This window comes from Triturus cristatus, chromosome 3_1, assembly GCF_964204655.1.
Source record: "Triturus cristatus chromosome 3_1, aTriCri1.1, whole genome shotgun sequence".
Classification (NCBI taxonomy): Eukaryota; Metazoa; Chordata; class Amphibia; order Caudata; family Salamandridae; genus Triturus; species Triturus cristatus.
Genome location: NC_140583.1, coordinates 130,959,117 through 130,985,560, shown reverse-complemented (window position 1 = coordinate 130,985,560; position 26,444 = coordinate 130,959,117). Strand labels below are relative to the sequence as shown.

Below are 26,444 nucleotides of genomic sequence, written 5' to 3'. Positions count from 1 at the left end.
AGGAAACTCAACTGATTCCCCTCCAGAAGAGACACCAATTCAAGCTGCTGACCCATGCACACAAGGCTCTACACAACCAAGGACTCCCCTATTTTAACCACCACCTAAACTTCCTCAACCATCGGAGGCTATTCTTCACTTCCCTCTCACTTGCCCATACTCCACGCATCTACTTAGAGGACGCTCCTTCTCCCACTTCACAGCAAAGACCTGGAACTGCCTCCCCACGCACCTCTTAATGACCTCACTTTCAGAATTCCAAATGGCCCTCAAGACCTGGCTGTTTGAACAATCCTCTGGGGCCTGCAAGCGCCTGGATACCCTATTGTGTGATTAGCCGCACCTTATAACTGCTGAATGATTGTGGGGGGGAGATTTATTTCCCCACTACAAGAGATTTCACAAGCACAGCGCAAGAATTGTGCTGGCGAAAGGAAGGCGATGGAAGGTTAGATTTTTCTAACACGAAGTTGTTAGTGTTTAGGAAATGACGTAATTTCAGCTTCACTGTTGTTTTTACCCAGCCATCTTGTTAAATCATTTCCCTGTTTCCTAGTGTGTTGACAATTTAAAACAACCCCAGAAAGAAATTAAAGTATGTCTTTTACTTTCTTCATTAATATGGTGTGATTTTATATGTGCCCTGATATTGCATAGTTTTGCAGTCGATTTTTTTAAATTGAAAAGGCATTGATGGGACCAGGGTTGGATTCTAGTAATTCAAGAGGAAGCTTCTGTGCACCATTTCACATGTAGCTCTGCAGTTTTTCAATCTGTTGAGGACTTTTACCTCAGCCTATGTTTTTTGGCAGGCAGGGACTCACACTAGAAGTGGAAACTCCCTAGGAGGTTCCTTTCTGTGTAGAATGAAATAATGCAGCCCTGGGGCTTAGGGTATGGTAGCTGAGGCGGTAATAGTTTAATTAGTTTTGACTCTGACAAATGCATGCAAAACAAAGCACTGTAATAGAGTGCTAGACTATAAACTTAAAAAAAAAAGTAAATGTGCAGGCGAGCATGTACAAAAGGAAACATTTCTTGGTCCAAGCTCCATGGCAGGTCACACACACAGCCACAGGAGGAAGCCAGAGAGAGGAGGAGGTGCTGCCTAATAAGAAGTAAGGAAACAATAGTGTCATGTTAGCCAACCAATGGTAAGTTAAGGTAATTACTAGGGTCTAAGCCCTTTTTAAGATTTTGTTAGGTCTCGCCTAGGCAGTGCTTGCGTTGGTTGTCTCTTCGAGACCTTCTATATTCAGGATGTGGTCACTAAGCAACACCCATCTTCCTAATTGGCTCTTTTTGTTACTATCCTTTGTAAATGGCTGCTTTTTATTGGTTAATATGGTCACTAGTCTCTCCTTTTTTAGGTCGTGCCGAGACAGCGCATGCGCTGTCGCAAGACCTGTAGTATTCAGTAAACTGAGGTAGCTCCCACCTGCGGCTTAGTATTTGTTCTTTGCTGCTGTCTAATTGGTTAGGCAGTCAACGTCCCTACCGTTTTTTGTCCATGTAGCACCGACCAAGTGCAGGTTTGTTACGCTTATACAGCCTAACTTTTATTCAGACAATTTGTTTTGTGTGTGTATTTTGCACAGCTGTGTCCTCCCCACCGCCCCCCCCTGCACCGCCTCCCGTCCTCTGTGTGCCCCCCGTGCCACCAGCCCGTCGCTCCCTGTTTAGTTTCACTGTGCAGTGTTTTCGTAGTTCAGCATGGCGCCCACTTCATTGGCGTCTTGCTTTCACTTTGGTATCTCTGCACCACACGCTTCATGGACGCGGGACGCTGTGCAGTTAGTAAAATGCTATTAACTCTGTCACCGCCTGTCGACCATTACCTCTGATCATTCCCTCTCCCACAGCAGTCGGCTTGAAGTGAGTACTGTGGATGGCAGACCATGCTGTACGTAAGCTTACAGTGAGGGCAGCAGCAAACTGTAAATACATGCCACGTCTGTGCCGTCCCCTCAGCTATGCACTTTTTTAGGTGCTTTGCGACAGAAATGCAGCTGAGCCCAGAGCGTGGCCAGCAATTTAAAGCTTAAATGCTCAGCCCTGGGGCGTTTAGAGCAGGCAGCACGCAAGGCTAGGGGCCTTGTGTACATCACCACTTCCGAGCAGACAGCCTAGCTGACAACCAGGCCAAATAATTTTTCATTCTTCCCCCCCCCCCCCCCCCCCTCTCCCTCCCACCTTGTTTCACAATGCAGAGTTTTTTGTGACTCCGTACGGTGTCCATGGGCGTTGCGCTTTCACATCTCTGCAGCACACCCTTCACTGAGGGTGTGCTTCAAGCATAGTTAATAAAATGTCTAACTCTGAGTCACTGCCAAGAAGTGATTCATACTCGTTCTTTAATTTAACTGTTGCTTCTCATGTGTTTCTCACGAATGCATTAAAGCTGTGCTTTTTCTCTAACAAGCATTCTATAAAACAGATGTCCCTTTATAATAAATGCTGGTAAAAGTGCGAGGCAAGTTCCCAGCAGGCTACTCCTGTTCACTCTCCGCCCTCCCCCTTTAGAAGCCAAGGCATTCTTTCAACTCAGCTCAGCTCTCTTCACTCCCCTCCCCTGCGAGTAAGCTCCTGGGGTGAGGGGGGGGGGGGATAAAACAAAATATGGAGGCTGGCTAACTAACAAAACAAGCATTTACAATGCAATAGGTCTCGCATTTACGTGAGCTTGAGCTATTGGGATTGTAAATGACAATGCCTTTTATTTATGTTTTGTTTTTTTGAAACATAAATAAAAGGCATTGTTGTTTACAAAGCCAATAGCTTAAACTCGTGTAAATGCGAGACCTATTGCATTGCAAATGCTTGTTTCTTTTGTAACCTCCCATGAGGACTGCCCCTCTTTCATGTGGTCTTACTCATCATGTTATTTATTACTATCTGAGCACTCTTTTTTTCAGTTTAGGCTCAGGAACTCATTCGCGCAAATGCTTGCTCGCCTCTCCTCATAATTATGGACGCTGCTCTCTATCTGCTAATGCTCGCTTCCTCCTCCTTGTTAGTGGTGGCACCGTTTTTTATATTTGACAATTTATATTTCTAACCACATTTCAGAGTTTATGATCCCGTTTCCTTCATCCAAAATTGTACAGACTGTCTAGAAAGTAGAAAGGTGGGTCTGGCTGTTATTTTATCCTTTGTTTGCCTTTCTTCTTCTTTTCCTTTACAGCTTCGTTTCAGAATCTCGTTTTCAGACACCTACAATGTATACACTATTACATGGGGAGTAAAGTGCTGTACTTGCTGGTTCGCCACGAGTGAAATGGGTGGGCACTATATTCGTTGGTTATTGGAGCACACCTCACATTCGTGTGAGGCTCACTGTGCTGCAGACACCCGTCCAGCTTGTTCTTCTGTCACTGGAGTTGTACTACGAAGACTACAAGCACAAACTGCATTGTTTGTTTCTGGCTTTGCCAGTGGTTCACGTCACGGAACAGCAGTGTAAAATGTTTGCAAACCAAAAAATGTAACAAAAATGTTTTACAACGCCAATAACTCTGACTTTCACAAATGTGAGATCTATTGAATTGCAAAAGCTTGTTTTTCATTACCAGAAATTTGAAAAGCACAGTGCACGCGCTGTGCAGGGGAAACCTAATGATGATGGTAAGCCGCCTACCTGCGTCCACCCCTGACATGTGCCCTGGGTATTGCCCAGCTCGATGACGCTCATTATACAGTTATTACCCCGTTTAGTGGCACTCCTTAACTGTTATGGCACAGCTCGTTAATACTCATTTTATCGCAGTTGGAGTGTAAGATGGTATTCAGACAATAAGTAATGTGAACAAGTGACCCTTAACTCGGTATCTGGTTGCACAGCCTGAATTTAACTATTCACATCATCAAAATTATGCACGAGTATAAACAATGCATCAAACAAATTTGTGTTGGATGCATTTCGGGATATCCAATCTCTTCTTCAGGGGCCTCTGCATTGGGCAATATTGATTATTGGATGAATTTTGTTATTCATAATAATGTTCTGTTTATGTTACATATATTTTGTGGAACATATTGAACAACATCATCAATGATAGTATAATTTCACACAATTAAACATATCCAAATGAAACAATTAATTTCCTATGACATTAAAGAACGAGTGATTTACAACAGTAGAAAATTGTTTGATGCATTTTTTTATACTTGTGCATAATTTTGATGATGTGAATAGTTAAATTCAGGCTGTGCAGCCAGATACCGAGTGAAGGGTCACTTGTTCACATTACTCTATATAAGGGGCAGGCAACCTCTTTCTGGTTTGCATGCATACAAGTTAAATTAGTCTAAACAATCTTACATGTTGACATAATACAGGTGTGCGCAAAAACATTTATTAATTCTGAGAGTAAGACCAGTTACACAAAGTACTCTTATGCATGGGTGTAATAATGAAGACTCTGAAGGATCACAGCACGCAGAAATAAAGGTATGAAGCTTTATTCTCTCAGGAGATATAGATCAGCTCCTACTCGTAAGCCTGTGCCAAACCGTCAGCCCTGGAATCTGGAACGCAGCTGGTATTCCAGATTCCAGGTGAGGTCAGCAGGGCACCACACATCCCCCTTCTTTAACAGTTCAACAACAGTATAAAACAAAAAAAAAGAAACATTTAACAAAAGAAAAGGATAGGAAAACAATGTGTGCATACATGAATTACAGATCAATAATGATAAAATTACAAAGAAACTTCACTTGTCCAAATGATAATCCTTACACCAGACCAAACGATGACGTTGTCTTTGCACATGTTACCTATCTGGATTGCCAGCCTGTAGGGAAACTGACTTCCTCCAATTTGTTCCATTGCATGAAAGCTTGGGAGACAACGTAACAGAAGAATCAACAGTCTTTTCAGTTGGCCATAACCACTGAGGAACTCTCACCACCTTGGGAAAACTCCAAACATTCCCGTCAGACAACCTGGCGACCCAATCAAACCACTTTCAAAAGGATGGGAAAACCGAGACTCACCAGTGTGAGAAGTTGGCCTGGTATATGATGTTCACTAGTTAAAGTGACCACCTTGTACCATGCCAAGCAACCCTTATGGTGTGGTTGTAAGTCAACCTTTTCGGACTAGCTGCCCTAGTGGTAGCGTAGGCTAAGCAGTCTTTGAGGCTAAACTCGTGAAACGTGTTAAGCAGGCTGTTTTACCAAATGTAACCCCCTTTTATACCAATGAAAGGACACCACACAGATATATATTCAAAATATATATGTATTTATTTCTCAAAGTAACCCCTAGTCTCTTTATGAGCACAGGAGCACAAATCGTCAAACAAGATTACAGTAGAATACACAGAAGTTGCACTTTATATGGATAGGCCCTGGTGGCCGCTGAAACCATATACTAAAATAGTGGTATAAGTACCACGAACAGAAAAGGGAAAAGGCCTAGGGCCTCTAGAATCGCTGGGCCTACAAGGAGCTAACTTCAGTTAGTGACCAGGAGGTCCACGGGGTGCGTGTGCAGAGCAAATAGTCACACGCGGGCTCCCATAGGTTTCAATGGGTGCGTAAAAAGTACAAAGTTACTGCAAAAAGGATCTTCCGGATGGACTAGGAACTTAAGATTGGAAACACAGACACTAGAGATGATACTCTACACTTGGGCACCGGAGTGCCAGCTTTACCTCACCCACAGGAAGCGGGTGCGTAGGTGTCGAAGTGCGTCGGGTTTCTTCTATCTGTTCACTGGAGCCTGAAGACAAAGATGCTGCAGGCGGTCGGTCCGGAAGAGATGCGGTGGATCCAAGAGTGGATCGGAGTTGTAGAAGACCTGTAAGCAGAGGGGACAGTGTTCACAGTCACTAGCCAGTGACCAGCGTGGCACCAGGTGGGTACCAGGCGATGTCGGGTGCAAACAGGAAGAAAGGTGTAGCTTGTCTCTGCAGCCACGTGGTCCCTGAAGGTCGACGACGTCCAGGAGTCGGTTCACGAGCTGTCCCACGCAGGCTCTCGCTGTCGGCGGTGTCGGCGACTTGATCGAAGCAAACAAGCCTTGGCAAAAGCAATTGTTGTGGAAGATGAAATAAGCTGATGGTTCTGACCAGCAAGGTCAGAGGGACTGCTCCTTTGGAGGGGAGCAAGGGCCAGTCTGGAGCAACCAGACCAGCGGTGTATTTCTTGAAGTTCGTCGCCAAGATGGCCACTAACCAGCGGGCCAGCAACCGGTTAGGCGCGTCGAGTGGCAAAATGCAGAAGGGCCCCACGCAGATCGTGGAGATGCTGGAGGGCTCACCTTTGGTGCAGATGCTGCTCGGGTGTTGGGCTTCTCAGATCCCAAAGCACAACTTGGAGGGAGCCTCGGTTGTTGCGCTTGCAGCTTGTCGTGGTCTTTTCAAGATGGCTGGCTCCACGTGTCTCGGCGCCTCCACGGGTCTCCTCTTTTCAGGGACTGTGGATCGGGCGGTGAGAGGTCTGGAGGTCCAGGTCTTGTTAGTCTCTGGGCTCGGGCTCCGGCGGAAGGCGGCGGCAAAGCAGACGTTGATTCGCTGGATGGTGCTTGCGTTAGCAAGGTGGTCACTCCCGGACTACAGGGGAGATTGGCTTCAGTCCTCTGTGCGGCAGAGCGTCGAAGTTCCCGTCTTCTTCTTAGTTTCAAGTTGATTTCAGGATGTCTCAAGTCTTAGGACACAGCTCCTACCTTTAAGCGGATTCTAGGTGCCGGACTACCTGCTAGGTCCCTCCCTAAGGGTGGGACCAGGAAGGGGGGTGGTTACACCCCCAATCCTTTGTCCAGCTAGCCCCAGGCCCGGGACTGGTGTGCCCCAGGACCGGTTTGGACTGGCATATGCACCGAGGCTCCTTGTGAGCCTCAGGCATGTCTGGTTTCTTTCAAGCCCTACCTGACCAATACACAAAATCCTGTCTGGGGTGGTGCACGCACCTCCCCTGGCAGGAAACCCTTTGTCCACACCTCCCAAGCTGGAAGGACTCCCAGCAGCAGGAGGGCAGACTTGTGTCTGTGGTGGCAGCATCCATTTTGTGGAGCTGAGGCTATGTCTGATTTTACCCGGGTTTCAGGTACTGTACATGTCGTGTCCCTCTAGAAGGGTGGAATGCTAACCCCGTCGGCAGAATTGGCGAGGGGTTAGTATTCCAATTCGTATGACACCTTACTCGACATGTTTTGATAAAGCCAAACCAAAGTTAGCATTTAACCGCGAGGTTCGTAATGCACTTCAGAGTATATGGTATGACGATATCTGGAAACAGTAGAAGGAAGGGGTTCCGACCACTGCAGACAGGCTCAGCTCATGCCAGAGCACCATCTCACATGGAACCAAGCACTCTGCCTCCAGGATTGTCAAGGCCTGCCATAGGAGTGACTTATAGGTTACCAGGTGTCCCATTTAAGGTTAGGTATAGGTATACTACACCTAAGTAAGAGGTGTTTACACCAACTTACCCCAGCTGAGTGATCAGCCAGTTGTGTCAAATTTGTTAGGCCAGGCCAGGGGTAGCATAATACATGCTTCAGACCCTGGTAGGCCTTAGATACACCAATGCCCTGGGTACCTAGTGTACACTGGTACAGGGGCTCACAGCGTGATCTATTTCCAATGGGTTATGCACCTAGGGTGCATGGAGTCCATTTTAGAGTGAGAGCAGACAGGCTGAGACCCTGAATGGCAGGATCTTAGGCCTACTAAGTCGAAAAACCAGCTAGACACTAGGCAAAAATTTGGGGGTAGCCATAGTCAGATATCCACCTTCCTATACAACCCACCCCCAAACGAAGGGAGATAAGGCTGACCTTGACCAGGTAAGCCTATATTGCCCAAGTGGCCATATAAGGAGGAACCAGCACTGGCATGGTTACCCCCTGTCTCATGGTCCACTAAGCAATCCCTCACCCTAAGGGTATCAGAGGGTCTCCACCATAGGGAATCTCTACCTTTTGGTGTGTCTTGGCAAAGTAAAAGGCTGGTGTTGAGATGGAGTACTGAAGTGAGTGTCCTCAAAGTGAGGCCTCCGCTTCCTCCAATCATCCTCCACCATGGATGCCTTTCTTTCCTTAACTGAGTTGCACTGTGCTCTCAGGGTCAGCCTCTGGCTACCTAAAGCTGGAGGCTGGGTCCCTTTTGTGGGCTTACTGGAGGGACAGGTCAGGTTTGGGGCCCTAAGGTCCCATGTATGCCTGTGCCCAACAGAATCCCTCTGGGGGAGGTCCCTAACTACCTGTAAAGGAGATCCCTCAGGAATGTTTTTACCCATCACCTGACTAGGGCTACTAGCCAGGCAATCCTCATTCTTTTGATGGGGGGGTTCTTGTGGACAGGGGCCCTCTGGGGGTCCACTGGCCTCCCTGACCTCTGCAGCCCTGGGCTGACTGAGGTAGGGTAGAGAGAGGCAGGCTACCTGCACCAGACTGGGTCCCACCTTGGAAGGGGCCACTGACATCAGAGGCTCTGCCAGGCCAGGCCTGGCTACCTCTGGGGCAGTTCCTTCACAAGGGGTGAGGTCAGCTCCCTGAGGAGGCTGACTTTTTCCTAATGTCTGGGGAGAGGGAGACTTTTCTTCCTCCCCACTACTCTCTGTTTGTGTGGAGTGATCCATAGTTTCAGGCTTCACTACACCTATGTCAGTCTGAGTATAGGCTGAGACCATCACAGCCTTGCCAACCTTTTCAGGGGGGCACTCAGTTTGTGTTTGAGCTGTGACTGTCACAGCTCTGCCAGTCTCTACAGGGAAGTCTGTCTTTGCCTGGGCTGTGGCTACTACTGCCTTTCCAACCTTTCCAGGGAGGAAATCTATTTGGACAGGGGTTGTGAATGGCACAACCCCACTACCCTTTTGTGAACGGCCTACCATTTTAGAATGGGTGTCTTGTTCAACTCCAGCCCAAGCTGAGAGTTCTAAGTCATTCCCCAGTAAGCAGTCTACAGGCAAGGTTGGGGACACTGCCACCCTTTTAGGGCCAGTGACACCTCCCCAGCTGAGACATACCTCTGCCATGGGATGACTGTTCTGTTTGCCATCAATGTTAGTCACCTGGTAGGAGAAACCAGGCAAAAGCTGCTCAGAGGGAACTAGCCAATAGGCCACCATAGTGATGCTAGCTCCAGTGTCTCTGTAGGCCTCAGCTTTTGTACCATTGATGTAGGGCTCCTGTCTGTACCTACCCAAAGTGTTGGCACAGGCAGTGAAGTTGGCAAACCCCATGCCACCATCACAGACAAGAGTCTGCCCTCCTGCTGCTGGGAGTCCTTCCAGCTTGGGAGGTGTGGACAAAGGGTTTCCTGCCAGGGGAGGTGCGTGCACCACCCCAGACAGGATTTTGTGTATTGGTCAGGTAGGGCTTGAAAGAAACCAGACATGCCTGAGGCTCACAAGGAGCCTCGGTGAATATGCTAGTCCAAACCGGTCCTGGGGCACACCAGTCCCGGGCCTGGGGCGAGCTGGACAAAGGATTGGGGGTGTAACCACCCCCCTTCCTGGTCCCACCCTTAGGGAGGGACCTAGCAGGTAGTCCGGCCCCTAGAATCCGCTTAAAGGTAGGAGCTGTGTCCTAAGACTTGAGACATCCTGAAATCAACTTGAAACTAAGAAGAAGACGGGAACTTCGACGCTCTGCCGCACAGAGGACTGAAGCCAATCTCCCCTGTGGTCAGGGAGTGACCACCTTGCTAACGCAAGCACCATCCAGCGAATCAACGTCTGCTTTGCCGCCGCCTCCCGCCGGAGCCCGAGCCCAGAGACTGACAAGACCTGGACCTCCAGACCTCTCACCGCCCGATCCACATTCCCTGAAAAGAGGAGACCGTGGAGGCGCCGAGACACGTGGAGCCAGCCATCTTGAAAAGACCACGACAAGCTGCAAGCGCAACAACCGAGGCTCCCTCCAAGTTGTGCTTTGGGATCTGAGAAGCCCAACACCCGAGCAGCATCTGCACCAAAGGTGAGCCCTCCAGCATCTCCACGATCTGCGTGGGGCCCTTCTGCATTTTGCCACTCGACGCGCCTAACCGGTTGCTGGCCCGCGGGCTAGTGGCCATCTTGGCGACGAACTTCAAGAAATACACCGCTGGTCTGGTTGCTCCAGACTGGCTCTTGCTCCCCTCCAAAGGAGCAGTCCCTCTGACCTTGCTGGTCAGAACCATCAGCTTATTTCATCTTCCACAACAATTGCTTTTGCCAAGGCTTGTTTGCTTTGATCAAGTCGCCGACACCGCCGACAGCGAGAGCCTGCGTGGGACAGCTCATGAACCGACTCCTGGACGTCGTCGACCTTCAGGGACCACGTGGCTGCAGAGACAAGCTACACCTTTCTTCCTGTTTGCACTCGACATCGCCTGGTACCCACCTGGTGCCACGCTGGTCACTGGCTAGTGACTGTGAACACTGTCCCCTCTGCTTACAGGTCTTCTACAACTCCGATCCACTCTTGGATCCACCGCATCTCTTCCAGACCGACCGCCTGCAGCATCTTTGTCTTCAGGCTCCAGTGAACAGATAGAAGAAACCCGACGCACTTCGACACCTACGCACCCGCTTCCTGTGGGTGAGGTAAAGCTGGCACTCCGGTGCCCAAGTGTAGAGTATCATCTCTAGTGTCTGTGTTTCCAATCTTAAGTTCCTAGTTCATCCGGAAGATCCTTTTTGCAGTAACTTTGTACTTTTTACGCACCCATTGAAACCTATGGGAGCCCGCGTGTGACTATTTGCTCTGCACACGCACCCCGTGGACCTCCTGGTCACTAACTGAAGTTAGCTCCTTGTAGGCCCAGCGATTCTAAGATTTAACAATTCTTCCTTTCTTGACTCGTACCCAATCATTAATCTTCACAGGAGAAATAACATCTCTATCCTGACAGTCTTGAACAGACACAGAATTGTCGTTTTTACTACACAATAAATCTCTCATTCATGCTTGACTCATGTTGCACACACTCTTCCTTCCCCTCATTTTTTCAAATGTAGAAAGATCACCCATGCTTCTAGGAGTATTTCTGTAAATCCAAAGAATTTCTTTGATGGCTTGATTACAATTTTTCCCATAAGAAATAGCCAGTTGTAACCGCTCCTTGAACCCTTTGATCCACCTCTCCACAATTCCATTGCTTTGGGGATAATAAACAGATGACCGTTGGTGAACAAAGCCATGACTACGTTTCATCTCAGTGGATGTTAACTGCACCCCATTGTCTGTAAGAAGGATTCAGGAAATCTTTCTCTTTCAAATACATCATTTAAAAACTGAATCACAACTTTCAAGGGAATGTTGGGAACTAATCTAATAGGCCACTGAGAAAGTTGATCAATAAGAACTATTGCATAGAGAGGATTATGGCCCATACACATCGGACCAGCAATGTCTAGGGAAACACACTGCCACACACGGGATGATCTAGAGATGGGAAAATGTTCATAAACAGTTTTTTAAGATTTATCACTAATGCAACATTCAATGCAAACCCTGACCTTGGGTTCAATAGAGTTATCCATTGCTGGCAACCAAAATTCTTCTAATCCTTCTTTTCATACTGGTCATGCCTGGTTGTCCTTCATGTGCCATATCTAGACTGGAAAACTATCCTGTAAGCCTGGAGCCCTGCGGTGGGCAGCTCCTGAGACCATCCAATATTTCCAGTAACTTCGTGTTTTCTGATATCTTCCGCTTGAGAGGTGGTCAACGATTTGTTAGTCTCAACCCACTGAGCTATATCATTGAAAATGCCCTCTCAGCGAAGTAGTCCGCTTGGGGCCCAAGTATTCAGCTCTGCGGCCTGACTGATCTTGGTCCAAAAAAGGAATACATTGGGGGTGCAGGGCACATGCTGTTCTGGAAATGAGTATCGACTGGTTCCAATCCAGTGCAGCATACTGGAAATATATCTAAACGGTTACATAACGCGCAAAAACCATACCTTTTTGCCACTTCTCTGATTGGCTGTCTCTTCTCCTATAACCTTACTCCTTTGGCAGAACCGCGGCTTTTTTCTTACGGTTCTGATAATGCGTATCAGCCATCAGCAGGTGACACTCTTTTTAATTTTTTTTATCTCCTTGCCAATCTCGCACGCTAATCAAACTTGTGTAATTGTGAATTCCATTACATATACATGGCATTGACAAACCACTCTAACCTTCTAGTCCCGTGGGTCTTAACGTGTGGTCCGGGGACACCTGGCGGTCCACAAAGCCTACCCAAGAGATCCACCACTGCTTAGAAAATTGATTAATTTAACAGATTAATAAACTGAATATAAATTAAAAAGCTAAATTAAAAATGTTAAAACGGTATGTAAATTGGAATGAATTTGAATTTGGAGGCTAAAAATTAAGTTGGTATCCATAGATTAACTCGTGAGAGAGTGCAAATGCATCAAACAGAACACAGTTTGGATGGTGGGTTCCTTATTTGAATTTAGAAGCTCCTAATTTACACTTAAATTGTGATTTTCACTTTATGTATTATGAAATAATTTGTGCATTGTTTTGTGGTTCAAATCATCGAAATTGCTTCGGCCGTGGACCCCATATCCAGTAATAACTCATTTCCAATAACTTGTTGCATTTAGCAAGATGGTTCAAGAAATATAGAATTTTTAAAGTAGCTGTTAGCCTTGGCTGTGTTGCCACTGTAGGTGAACCAAGGCGTGTAGTTAACAATGACAGTGCGGCAACCCTTGATTGTGGGTTCAAGGTGAACAGTCAATCTTGTTGTTCAAGGTATACATTTGCATATACCTTTCGATCTCCCATGAACATATTTTTGGAAGTTTGACAATTGAGACGACTTTGAAGGAAAAAACATCTAGTTGGTGATTTTATTTCCTAGATAAAATCCCAGCTATATCTTTCGGCTGTAGGAGAATTGCAGATTTCTTTCAAATGTAAGTGTTAAACAAAAGTGTGAGGTCCATCCAGTGAAAAACACAGTGAATGGAGAGCACTTCATTTTACCCCTGGGGTGCCTTCAGCCTCATAAAGCCGTTATTAGGAGATGAAAAGTACCCTGAGCATTTGGTGACACCACGGTCTGCTTACCTGAAGCTGGAATTCAGAGGATGGTGTACTGCAGACACTGTCCATCCTCTGTTACAGCTGTACCCGTTCCCGGAGGAGGACCCAGCCAGCGCCATCTCGAGAGGGCACCCCTCATTTGCATAAGGTTCCGACGTCCTGCAAATGATATTTTTCATATGGCTGGGTCCAATCTGGGTGGCATAGTGAGCAAAAGAATGATGGATTTACCCCAGATGTTTGATTCATTCAGAAGTCCGTCCATTTGTTGCTGCAGCACTTTTCGCCCTCTGTGGGATGAGTATGCGCAGACATGGGTCCCTTGCTTTCTGTGCTGTTGCTTTGCCTCTACGCCTGCGCCATGTTATGGATGTGGGTGCAAAGCCAAAATAAAGCAGTCGGGAGGCGCACTGAGAGTGCTCCTGAGGGTCGCCCACTGGAGGAGACAAAGGGGGCACGTCCCTTGTACTTGCACCAGATCCGGCCCGCGAGTGTCTGGGCCTGGTCACAATTGCATCTCTGCTCTCCCCCATCCCCCCCCCCCCCCCACCCGCCTCCAGCAACCCACAGCTGACGGCCCGGCGTGTATTGGCCGTGAATCATAGCCCTCTCCCTTAGGTTGGTAACCCGAAGACTGATCACGGCAGTGTAGATGCGCAGCGGGCGAGGGCCGGCCTACTGCATATAAAGCATTGAAACGGCTATCTGGGGGCGGCGGCAGGCACAAAAACGGGCAAGACATGCAGGGCAATGTTTATATACCAACTCCCCCGAACTCTGGGTCAAACTGGAATCTGCGCTACCTGACTTCAAAATGGCACCTGCAGAGGACATAATTCCTCGTGATAACTCCGGGCCATCTCAAACAACCAGTCCCTCGCCAGGGTATCCTTTCCTAGGCGGCGTCCCCTCTCTGACTCTACTCAATGGAATCCTGCCCTCTGTGTTCTTCTTCTGGATTCTTGACTTTGGTGACTTTTGTGCATCCCACCATTATTTTTATTTGGAGATGGTCCCCTTCTATACCAATGACCCGGACCCGCCATTTTGTCTGACCTTTGTTCCGTTCCTTTTTCCCTCACGACTCCTGATGACCCTTGATCATTTTTCTCTTTTTGCTGGACTGCCTTGGATGTGCATATATATTTGTATATGTGTGTGTATATGTATATATGTATATATATATATATATATATATATATATATTCACTGAAAAAACCATAGGTTTCACACATGTTATAGTTAGCGGAAATTTTACTGATAAAAAACCAACGAAATTCCCCCGTTCTAGTTAGTGCAGGAAACTATAACTCACGCGACCGCAATCCTCTGCTGATGCTAATACTGTATTTAGACACTTATTTGCCCATGTCTTCTTCCATAAATTTTTAGCTATACATATATTACAAATATTTTTTTTTCATAAAGACACATATGTCATCCGCAGAAGATTGCGGTCGCGTGAGTTATAGTTTCCTGCACTAACTATAACGGGGGAATTTCATTGGTTTTTTATCAGTAAAATTTCCGCTAACTATAACATGTGTGAAACCTATGGTTTTTTCAGTGAATTTGTACGGTTTTTTAAATGCTAAGTTACTTTACGCCATTCGTGGCGTGCGCGCCCACTTAACGCAGTTCGTTCCGTGCGCGCACGGTGAGCACGCGGTGCGCTTCGCGCACCGCGCGCCCACTTTACGCAGTTAGTGCCATGCACGCACGGTGGGCACGCGGTGCGCTACGCGCACTGCATGCCCACGTTACGCTAGATGGGCCATGTACGCACGATGCGCTTCGCGCACCGTGCGCACATGGAGGACATATAATGCGCTTCGTTGTGAAAGGTTATATTTTATTTTTTTAAAGTGTTTATAAGCCATGCCCAAATGGTGCTCTTCGGGCACCATTTGCACACGGGGTGGGGAGGGTGTGGATATTTTTTTTTTTTCAATAAATTTTTACCGTACGCGTACGGTAAGCGTAATCTGCGAAATTAGCGAAAAAATTAAAATTCCGTTTTTGGCCTTGGGGGATCTTTGGGGACTCCCTCAACATGGCTAGGTGCTTTGGAGCTGGCTAAACAGCTCCTTTACATGTTTTTGTCCTTTGTTTTTTAATCCACACTGTGAGTGCGAGAGAGAAAATGGCGGCCGCCGCTTCCTGTTTTCGACCGATTCGAATGTTTACTAAGATATAACAGCCAATCAGAATCGCGCTCGCGCACGCCACCGTACGCGTACGGTAAGTGCACCGTAAGCTGGCTCAGATATATATATTGATTTAAAGGCTATTTTCTCAGAATCTACTGAACAGATTTACACCAAACCTACAAAAGGCACTTCCTTGACCTGAGGACTACCTCTCTGCCAAATTTCTAGTAATTCTGTTCAGCCGTTCGGGCTGTAGCTGTGTCTAAAGGTCCTATGGAAAAATGCATGGGAAAAACGCGTTTTGGGCCCCCCTTTTATCTCAGCCCCCGCTTGACGAATCCCCCCGAGACTTTCAGGGTAGGAGCGGAGCGTAGCGCCCCACCTATTTTGAAAAATTCACGAGGATTCGTCAACCGGCGCCAAAGTTATTCAAAATAGAATGTTGCGGATTTCCTATGGAAACGTGGTCCTAACTATAACTACCTACTGGCGACCGCCAGTAGGTAATATATAATTGTCCAAGCCAAATTGCTGTTAAAATGCAATCCTGTGTGAATTTACTATTTGTATATATAGAACTCTAACCACTAGTATATGTAGTAGACCTTTGTACTTACTACCATTCCTATGTGATTTTAGAGTTTTTCTGTTTGTATCTCTTCCTTGAGTGAATTTACAACTTGTAAATTTGCAATTTTTTCTGTTTGTATCTCTCATGCAACTCATGTAATCCAAAGTCCTTGTGTAAAGCAACTGGTTCTTTTGTAAAGCGCTCTGACACTTTTGGGTAATGTTCGCGCTATATAAAATCGCATAAAATAAATAAATAAAAATACACCCCCTCCCCCAGGACATCCACCTTCAAGCGGGTGCGGTCAATCACGGCACCGGCCTGCTAGGGGATCTTTGTCCTGGCTCTAAAATGCAGGCCGTTGCTGCGTGCACAGTGAAATATGGAGAGGCTGATTGAAGCTGCTGCTCCATATTACACTGAATCCACTGCCCTGTGGACATCGCTTTCATTGTAATCTGGCGCACTGTTCATGTGTGCGCCTAGCGCATCTGTCTAAAAGTGCGTTGTGACACAGAATGAACAGTTTGCCTGATATATAATAAGGGCCCTGGTAGTTAAATGGTTTTTTATTTTCTCTAGCCTTACCTCTCAACTTCAGGGCAATCAAGATGTAGTATTTATATAACTTCTCCATTTATTTGTGCCTTTTTACATAGCACAGGTATTAGCCAAAGGTTAGAGTGTTTTACAATAGAAAAAGGAGTATTCCATAAGGTATATGATTATCATTATCAGTGCATTATTATCATTACACTCATAACATAGGAATATCACATAAGGTGCATTACGCAAAGATTTTTTCTCACTATACGAAACAAGAACTATTCACTTAGTCAATACCTGTTTTAATTGTTTTTTTCTTCAGCAAGAAAAACATGACCCGGGTCCAAATGAGTGGTGTTGGTGTTCTGCTGGCCGTGTCTGCTGTGCTTCTGGGCCTGTTTGGTTCAGGTAAGGACTACAAAGTTACAGTACTGCTCCTGAGAACGGTCTCACTGTGAGTTTTACAATGCAGGCTCTTTTATTGCACTGCCTAAGGTATCCCAGCCTGCCCTTCGGTCATGAGATTACTAAGCATCCAGCTATTTAAAGACCGGATTGTTGTATGACATGGTGAGTGGATCGTGGGCCAAGTATGACTGTTAGAGTCAGTGACTCCTTACGCCCGGTGCCGGAGCTGGTCTTCACAACTAGTTTAGGACATCCAGAGGCATCCCAGAATTGGCCGGAGCTGGCAGGGATAGCATGGTATAGCTGTATGAAGGGATCAATGATTAGCACACTATATTACTGAAAAGGAGAAACTTTTAAATAATCAGATATCCAAGTTTAGCACAGGCCCAGTTGTAGAGCCCAGGGTAGAAATGAGGGATGAGAGGGTCAGGCGGATTATTACCTCCCAAGGCCATTCACGTCGACAGCCGCCCTGCTGTTTTTAGGTCGAGCCTCGGCAGTGCCTGCGCTGTCTGCAAACCTGTTGTATCTCTTCTGTGGGCTTTTGGTCCATCTCCCGATTGCCATTGGTTGTTATCTGTGGCATTCAGAAATGGTGACTTTTTGGTGTTTATCTGTTGGTCAATTCTTTTTGTGTCTGTTCTGCCCCATGGTGATTTCACTAATGGTTTATTTTGATCGGCGGCAACACTTCTTCCCATTGCGCAATGGCCACTCCTCCCGTCTGGGTAGGACTATCCTGTTTTGTGTCGAGCCATCATATCAGACTCATCTCACCTTCCAGGCACACCTAGTAACAGCATGTGGTACTGCACCCTTTTCTTTGTGAAAGGAATTTCTTTGTTTATTTATAAAAAAAATTTTTAAATGTCTTTATTAAGATTTTATCCCCCATTACAACCATGAGAGATCAGTGCAGGCACATAATATCATACAGCATACAAATATCCACAAAAAAATGTGTTACTTGAGGCAAATAGCAGATCTTAAAAAACAAAAAAGCGTGCAAGTAACAGCAAGAAAAAACAGGAAGAGGGAACAGAAGAGAAAGAAAACACAAAAGGCACTCCTATGAAACATTAAAGAAAACCTGATACACAATTCTTATCAACCATCATAAACTTCCCAAACAAAATAGGTAAAATTATATTGATTCCTTCCATTTTATTAAAGGTGCCCAAATATTTTTACCCAATAATTTCGCTTTTTTTCCCTTCCTTTCATAAATTGCACTTTCTATTATATATATATATAGAAAGTAAACGAGCTAACCATTGTTGAAATGTAGGGGGAAGGGGATCTAACCAGGCAGAGGCAATGTTTATCCTTAACACCGCCATAGCAACAAAAATAAATTGATAAGCCGTCTTATCCTGATTTGAGGAACTTAATCCTAACAAAATAGTTTCATGGGTTAGTATTGTTTTTACCCCAAGTATATGATCTAAGAATTCCATAATTGAATCCACCAATGCTTGCAACCGCGGACAAGAAGCAAACATGTGCACCAGATCCGCTTCCAGTCCCCCACACCGTGGGCATGAAGTCCCTGTAGAGCCGCCCCATTGTGCTATTTTGGCTAGGGTATAATATAAAGAAAAAACAGTTTTAAAATGTTGTGCCTGAAACCCAGCCAAAAATAGAACTGACTGAGCCATCTTTAAAGATTTCACAACTGTTCCGGGGGCAGCCCCCACTCGCTCACCCCACTTACCCTCGTGTTTAATTAAATCGTCTTGTTTCAAATTAATCAATTCTGCATAGATTAACTTAATCGTCCCCTTAGCACCCCTTTGCATTATATCAATTATGCAATTACTAGCGAACCCCCATGCCCCACCAATTTTCTTACAAAAAAAACTACGAAGTTGTAAATACTTAAAAAAATTGCAATTTTCCAACCCAAAGTCCTTCTGTATATCTTTAAATTGACGAAAACCTTGTTTTTCTATCATATCCCCAGCCTTACAAATCCTATCTTTTTCTTTAGCCCCCCCCAAATCTTAAAAGCAGCTATCAACGTCTTAAATTTTGTGTGTTTGTAATAACTGGGTTCGGTAAATTTAAAAAAACAATATTCAGCATTTTGGCCCAATAATAGTCTATAAACGTCCAGGAGATCGTTTTCCCTTTCCGTTTCCCCGGAGCACGACCCTACCAATATCCTCATATATTGCAGAGCTGCTGCCCAATAATAACTACGAAAATCCGGCACCGAAAATCCTCCTTTCTCCCGTGATAAACACATAAACCGAAGAGCCCGCCTAGTTTTGCCATGTGCCCAAATAAATCTATTAACTAAACCTTCTAAGATAATAAACCAAGATTTTTGAAATTCTAAGGGAATTGACCTAAACAGATACAATACTTTTGGTAAAAATAACATCTTAATAAGATTACACCGTCCCACAAGAGAGAGATGGAGTTTATTTAATCTATCAAAATCCGCCCTCGCTTTACTGATTACTGGCTCCATATTAACGGCAACCAATTTCCCAAGATCTGAGGTGACTCGTATCCCCAAATACACTGCTGAATCAACAGCACGGGTATCTTCAAAGTTAATAAAACGATTCTTAATAACTTGAGTCTTAGTTTTATTTAATGCATATCCTGTAAAAGTACCAAACTCACTTGAGATTGACTCGACCCTTTCCAGAGCCCATTGCGGATCCGTAGTAATAATAGCACGACATCAGCGTATGCAAGAACTTTAGTTTCTATCCCCTGGCACACAACTGGTCGAATTCCACTATTAGCCTCAAATAATCGTAGCAGGGGATCAATATAGATGGCAAACAGCAATGGAGAAGAGGGACAACCCTGCCGGGTCCCCCTCTGTATATAAAATGGGGATGTATAGTTGCCATTAATCTTCAGCCGAGCTGTTGGGGCCAAATATAATACTTGAACAGATTTAATAAATCCTTCTCCCAACCCGATCCACCTCATGGCCTCCCAAAGAAAATCCCAGGAGACCCTATCGAATGCCTTTTCAGCATCTAATAACACAGACATAGGGTCCCCTGAGATCTCTGTTGCATCAAAAAGGGTGATCATTCGCCTTTATATGTTGCGTAGTTCCCCGGCCCATAATAAACCCATGTTGACACGGATGGATAGTTTTTTCCAAAATATCATTTAATCTCATGGCCAAAATTTTTGAGAAGATTTTAACATCACTATTCATTAAAGTGATTGGGCGATAAGAGCCGGGATCCTTGGCTGGTTTATCCTTTTTCAGAAATATAACGACATCTGCCCCCGCCCAAGACTCGGGGGTAGGATCTCCCCTTTGAGCTGATAGCATAACCTCCACCAGATCCTGTCCTAACGAATCAATAAAAATTTGATAAAATTCCAACGGAATCTGATCTGGACCGACAGCTTTACCAGACGGTAGACCTTGTAAAGCACCAATTATTTCTTCCTCGGAGAAAACCCTCTCGAGTTCCTCCATATCTATAGGATCGACCTTGTGACTGGGTATATTATCTAAGTATTCACAAATACTACCAGGTATAGCAGCAGGTCCACCGGAGTATAATTGCTGATAGAATAACCTAAAAACTTCCCGAATACCTGCTGCATCAGTAATAACCTTTCTATTGGTGTCATAAATTTCAGATATCGTCTCGGCTGAGGTTTTCTGCCTAGCTCTTACTGCCAACGTGTGACCTATTCTCTCATTAAATTCATGGCAATGCTGTTTTTTAGCCAAAAAAATCTCTGCTGCTTTTTTAGCCAAATGATCACCTATCTCTGCCTTTTTAATAGCCAACTGTGAAAGTATTCTATCTATTCCTTCACCGGTACTAATGGCTGTAGCTAAGATTCCCTCAAGGTTATTTAGTTCCTCCCTTATCTCTCTTTCTCTTAGTCTTTCCATCTTTTGCCGACGCAAGCTGAAACTTAAGGTTTCCCCTCTAACCCCTGCCTTAAAGGCATCCCAAACGACTCCAACCCGTGTACCTCCTCGATTAAACTCCCAAAATTCTTTAACTCACCCCTTCATGTTGACAATATAGTCTGGATCATATAATAACCTCCTTTCAAAGGTCCAGCCAACATTCTTTTTTTCCATCAAACTAATATTAATTGTCAAAACTAATGGATTATGATCTGATATAATACGTGGATACTTCTCAATACCCAAATTAGTAAGAAGTTGATTGGAAACAAAAAAGTAATCCAAACGGGAAATAACTTTGTGGAGCTGAAAAAAAGGTACCCCCTAAATCAGTAGATTTTAAATGAGCCCAAGCATCTGTCAAACCATTGTTATAAGCTAAATTATATAGGGCGGTGCTAGCTTTCTTCTTTTTTCCTAAGTAGTTATTTCCTTGACTATCCCATTGTACCCCATGACCATTAATCTTAAAATCTCCGCATAAGACAACTGGGACAGACCATCATGCCAATCTCCCATCTAAGTACTCTAACAATTCTGGATCATCACCGGTTGAGCCATACAGTGAGTAAAGTGTAAATTTAAAGTTGTTAACCAAGCATTCAATTATTACCCACTGACCCCATTGATCAACTGAATTATCAAGAACCCTTATATCACTTCTCCGAGTAAGGATTGCTACCCCACGAGTTCGGGCACCTTGTGTAGTATAAGCAATCAATTTAAAACCAAGTGGCTCCATTAAATAAGCTCTATCACCCGCCATATGGGTTTCTTGAATGCATAATAAATCTATATGTAAAGGTTTCAACCAAGTCGCTACCTTATTACTCTTTTTCTGATCGTTCAGCCCACAAATATTTATTGTCAAAATCCGGAGATTCATGTCTTAAAATTAAGGGTTTCTCTCTTTACAATCGCACAATAAACCATTTCAGCTGCTAGTCCTTCAAACCTTGCCTTGCCATTCATACTAATTTTCCAAACCTTACCAAGTAGCCTAACCAAGACGCATTTAGCACCACACTGCTGCCTCTTTATTTGCCTAATAATATGAAACACCTTGACCTGCGCTGATCCCCCCCCCTCACCCCCAACAACCTGACCCCTGAGCCAGCCACCCACCCCGCTCCCCCCCCTTACCTCCCTTACAGGCAATTAGGTCACCCAAGACCTAAATATGGCCGAGACATCTTCCATAAAGGCAGCACCCGTCCCCCACCTCCCAACAAGTAAACAAATATAACCCCCAAAAATAATATGTATCATCCCCAAATAGGTACACCAATGTGGAAGAGAAATCTCAACATATAATCAGCATTTGAAAATCACATCAAACTTTTCCTTGATCACCCTTATTGCTTTCACCCGTGCTAGACAGTGCCCTCCGCCCTCGTGTTTCGATTAAATCAGTGAGAAACTCTTGGACTTTAATCTCTGAAAAAAAATTCTAACTCGACCTCTGTAAATAACCTTAAGTCTTGCGGGGAACAGCAGACAGGCATCACAACCTGCCCCTTTAAATACAGAAATCAACTGGCGCAGCCTCCACCTCCGCTCGACCGTAGTGTGGCAGAAATCCGGCCGAGCGAAGAAGGTATGCCCCTCCACTGTTATCTTAGAATCAGGTCTAGCACGGTCCAAAATTGCCTGTCTCAACAAAATAATTTCCAATAAGAATCGCTCTAGGATGATCTCGTTGATTATTAGACTGATTTTTCTTGAACATTGGGAAACGGTGTGCCCTCTGCACTTCCATCTCCCAGTTCCAATGAGCCAAATCTGGAAACGCTGCCTTCAAGATCTTCACCACAAAACTCAAAATGTTCTCCCCTTCCACTTTTTCCTCCAAGCCAAGAAGTCGGATATTATTCTGGTGCTGCCGATTTTCGAAAACCTCAAGTTTCCAATCCACATCCTGTGAGCGCTTTTCCTGAGCACCTTTACCCACAAGTAGTTTCTCCACATCTTCCTCTACAGCAACTGTCCGAGCTTCAACCTGGGTTATCCGCTCAGACATATCAGAGCATAATTTATTTGTTTTGCGAATTGCCCCTTGTAACTTATTGGTAGCAAGTTGAGATCTCTTGCTCTCCTGCCGGGCCTCACTCTGCATTTGCTTTAATGTTGCAGACAGTAACTCCAACGTTGGTGATGAGGGCGCACTACCTGACTTGTTGGTTCCTTCTGTTCCACTGCCACCCTGAGGCCTGCTGCCTGAGCAAGCTGTGAGGGTTGAGGCAGAGTTGTCCCACTCAAGCCGTCTGCTGGTTGAATCCGAAGATTGGCCTCTACCCCTGCTCCGACGCTAAATAGTATTAGACTTCAGCTTAGACTGGGTGGTGAATTTCTTTGTTTATTATGCTACAGCTGGCATAATTTTAAACGAAATGAAATAGCATTTGCAACTCATTAACTCACATTTTCACTAATGGGAGACATACTGCATTGCAAATGGTTGTTTTGTAATGCCTGAATCTTTAAGGGACTCTAAGAAATGGCTGGCCATTGTTGCAGGTGTGTAACCATCTGATTTCAAGCACAAATGAACAGTAGAGGTGTACGCAACACTCCCACTACAGCTGAGAAAGCACGCTAATTATATATCAAAACCAGTGACCCAATGGAAACGATCCTGAAAGGATTTTGGCTTCCCACGAACAGGAAATTAACCTGTACACACCTTAAGAAAGTGTGGTTTGGTTATTCTTCCTACTTTGAGGTAATTCCTCAGGTGCTGTACAATATTAAAAACTAGTTAAATGAAAATAACTCGTTTTTATTTCTAGTGATAAATACCCCACGTCTAAGTGGAAGGCAACATTGATTAACTCACTTGTTATTAACAACCTGGTCTACTTCAAAAGTGACTTTGACCTTCCCTGTAATCCTCTCTACAATATAGTAAACTCTTTCCTTACTTTTCAGTCTAACCAGATACACACATATTTCATACGTTCGGCATCAAGCCTGTTGTTAACGTTGTTACTCAAAACCATTGTATTGATCTGCCAATGCATCCCACTACCCCCTCTCATCTCTCAATTTCACTGACCCCTCTCATCCCTCCCACTTCCTGTCTCCTCTCTATACTGCCTGCTCACACATGCTACCTTCCTGTAACTCCTCGCACTGGTCCACCTCTCTTCATTCACTGCCTATTTTGTAAAGAAGAGATTTATCACAACCTTAGATTTGGTTATGTGGAAAGTACAGACAGAGAAATAGGGTACTGTGGAAGAGTTAAAATAATATCGTGCCTGTTAGACCTGGCACCTTGGCGTGAGTCTCCCTTCCACTTTTTTTCGCTGTGCCTCATGTGTTTTGCTGGTGTTAGCTGCTCAGAGCACTGTGCCACTGCCAACCAGTGCCACTGTGCAAGTGCTCCCTATTTAAAATGTATATGTTGGTTGGATTCCATGATTGGCTTATCTGGTTTACTGTCAGAACCCCCCCCCCCCCAGTAAAGTGCACCAGGAGTGCCCAGGGCTTGTAAATACAAATGCTGCTGGTGGGCTTTCAGCACTGGTTGTGCCACCCACAGAAGCGGCCTAGTAAAATGTGTCTAAGCCTCCATTGCAGAACCTGCGTGCAGTCTGGTACTGTCATGCTGACTGGTCAAGTGCACCCACTTCCCAGTCCCTAAACCTTCCCTTAACTTCATATTAGTCACCCCTATGGTAGGCCCATGGGCAGGGTGCATTGTAAGCATAAGGTAGGGCAAGCCCTGATGTGTGGGGCATGTCCTAATAGTGAATTACAGCCATTTTCGTTTTTCACTATTGTAAGGCTACCTGTTCCCATAGGCCAGAATGGGCTGTTAGAATTGTTACATCCTATGATCCTAACAGACCCAGGGAACATGGTGGAAAATCGAGTTTAGTATGCCTGAACTCAGAATAATAAAATACATCTTTTACTAAAGTTTATTTTAATATTCTGTGTTTGCAAATACCACTTTTAGAAAGTTGGTATTTGCTTGCCTAACAATTTCAGCCCACCTCTGCTATGATGTGTATCTGCCTGTCTGGTTTGTGTGAGTGACAGGGCTGGGGAAACCCAGAGGGGCAGGGCTAGGTAGCCTGGTGGTGAATAGAGAGATTGACATCCAGATGGGTGGGAGAAGTGCACCTGGACTCTGAATATGGCTGTGCTCTGCCACCACAATGCTGGCTCCACCTCCTGTGGAGCGGCTGATGTCTCTGCCCTGTACCCTGAATAGAAAGGCAGAGTCATGTCAACAAAGCGCTCAAGAACTGGTTTGGACTGGGCAAAGGCCCCTCTACCCCAGAGGAACAAAGGAATTAGGGGTATAAGTATTGGGACCCTGCTCCCAAGAAATTAGATCCTGCTTGACAAGAAGAACCTCTGCCTGAGGAGAAGGAACCGGGAAAGCTGTAAGGAGGAGTTCTGTCCCTGAACTGGGGGATTGGCCTGCAGTGGTTGCCTTGCTGCTGAAAGGAGAGGAGAAAGACTACAAAGACTTTATTTCAACTTGTGCTTAAAAGATCTCCAGGGGATTGTGCTGAGCTTGCTCCCTGAACGAAGTCCCAGGACCAGTGGACTTCACCCCCCAGCTCCCCAGAGTTCTTTGGAAGTGCCTGCTGCTGTTGTTGGGCCTTCTGAGGGACTGCGTGTCGCAAGGAGCTGGGAGCGCGACTCAAGAAGCGTGCCGCCGTCGGAACTGCTGTCGGCGCATCACGTAAAGGGTGTCGCCGCTGCAGCATCGCATCGAGCGGAAGCGTCTCGCAACGTCCAGGAAGTGTCTCGCAACGCCGAAGAAGCGTGTCTCCATCGCAGCCATCGTAGCTGACGCATCGCACCGCATCAAGAAAAGCGCCTCGCATCCACGGAGAAGCGTGCCGCCGTCGGAGCTGCTGTCGTCGCATTGCGTAAAGGGGTGTCGCCGCTGCAGCATCGCATCGAGCAGAAGCGTCTCGCAAACGTCCGAGAAGAGTGCTGCTGCCAAGGCGCTGTCGTCGCATCGCGTAAAGGGTGACGCCGCTGTAGCTGACGCGTCGAGTCTTCTCGCAACATCGGAGAAGTGTAACGCATCTGGAAGATCTTCACGTCTTTATTTCTTTGCACCAAAAACTTCATCGCATCAGCATCGTTGCAACACTTTCGTTGCCCTGCGTGTCGCATCTAAGGTACATTGACTTAAAGGGTCGCATTTAAGAACTTAAGAGAACTAAGCAAAATTTCTACCATCTAAAGTAACAGTATTGTGTATTTTTGTCGTTTAATGGTCTTGTGGTAACTCTATATAAAGAATCGTTATTTTTAATATAAAAACCTGTGTGGTGTCCATTTGTAGTGTTGTCACTTGGTTACTGTATGTGTTCACAAATCATTAACCTATAACGCTCTGAGATCAGCCTTGTCTGCTCCCGCCAAGCTACCTAGTGGGTGAGCAGGGGTTATTTTAAGAGTGTAACCCCTTACCCTGACTGGAGGAAAGGTTCCCTGCTTGTCCCATATACCTACCTGTGCCAACCAGAGAACCCGGATTCTAACAGTGCCCTACCAATTTCATTAGGATTTTAGACCTACAAGATGGCAGTGTCATGTTTCAAAGGGAGGAATAACAGCTATACAACAGTATTTTCCACAGCAAGCTTGTGTCTCCAGCCCTCCATTGGATTCCATGTACTTCCTGAGAAGTGGGTAAAGAAGGCTGCTGGGCTTCAATAATGCTGGCAGGGAGATGTACTGGCTTCCAAAAAGCCTTTGCACATATAAGGCTGCACTGGTGTTTGGAAAACTAGACATGAAGAAAGCTGCATTGGGCTCCCTAGGCTCAAGTGCATGAGACTGTTCCCTTTTACAAAGGACAGGGAAACCTCAACACTGATAATTT

At 45.5% G+C, this 26,444-nt stretch overlaps 1 protein-coding gene across 4 annotated transcripts in view; it reads left to right on the top strand.

Moving 5' to 3' along the window:
• The window catches only part of LOC146859824 (CD59 glycoprotein-like), a 224,642-nt gene that overhangs the window by 172,703 nt on the left and 25,495 nt on the right, over nucleotides 1–26,444 (top strand). For all 4 annotated transcript variants that reach the window (XM_085643567.1, XM_085643568.1, XM_085643569.1 and 1 more), the window contains one exon: nucleotides 16,586–16,671. In XM_085643567.1, the coding sequence (XP_085499693.1) occupies nucleotides 16,596–16,671 (76 nt within the window). In that variant the 5' untranslated portion in view covers nucleotides 16,586–16,595. The remainder of the gene's footprint in view (nucleotides 1–16,585; nucleotides 16,672–26,444) is intronic.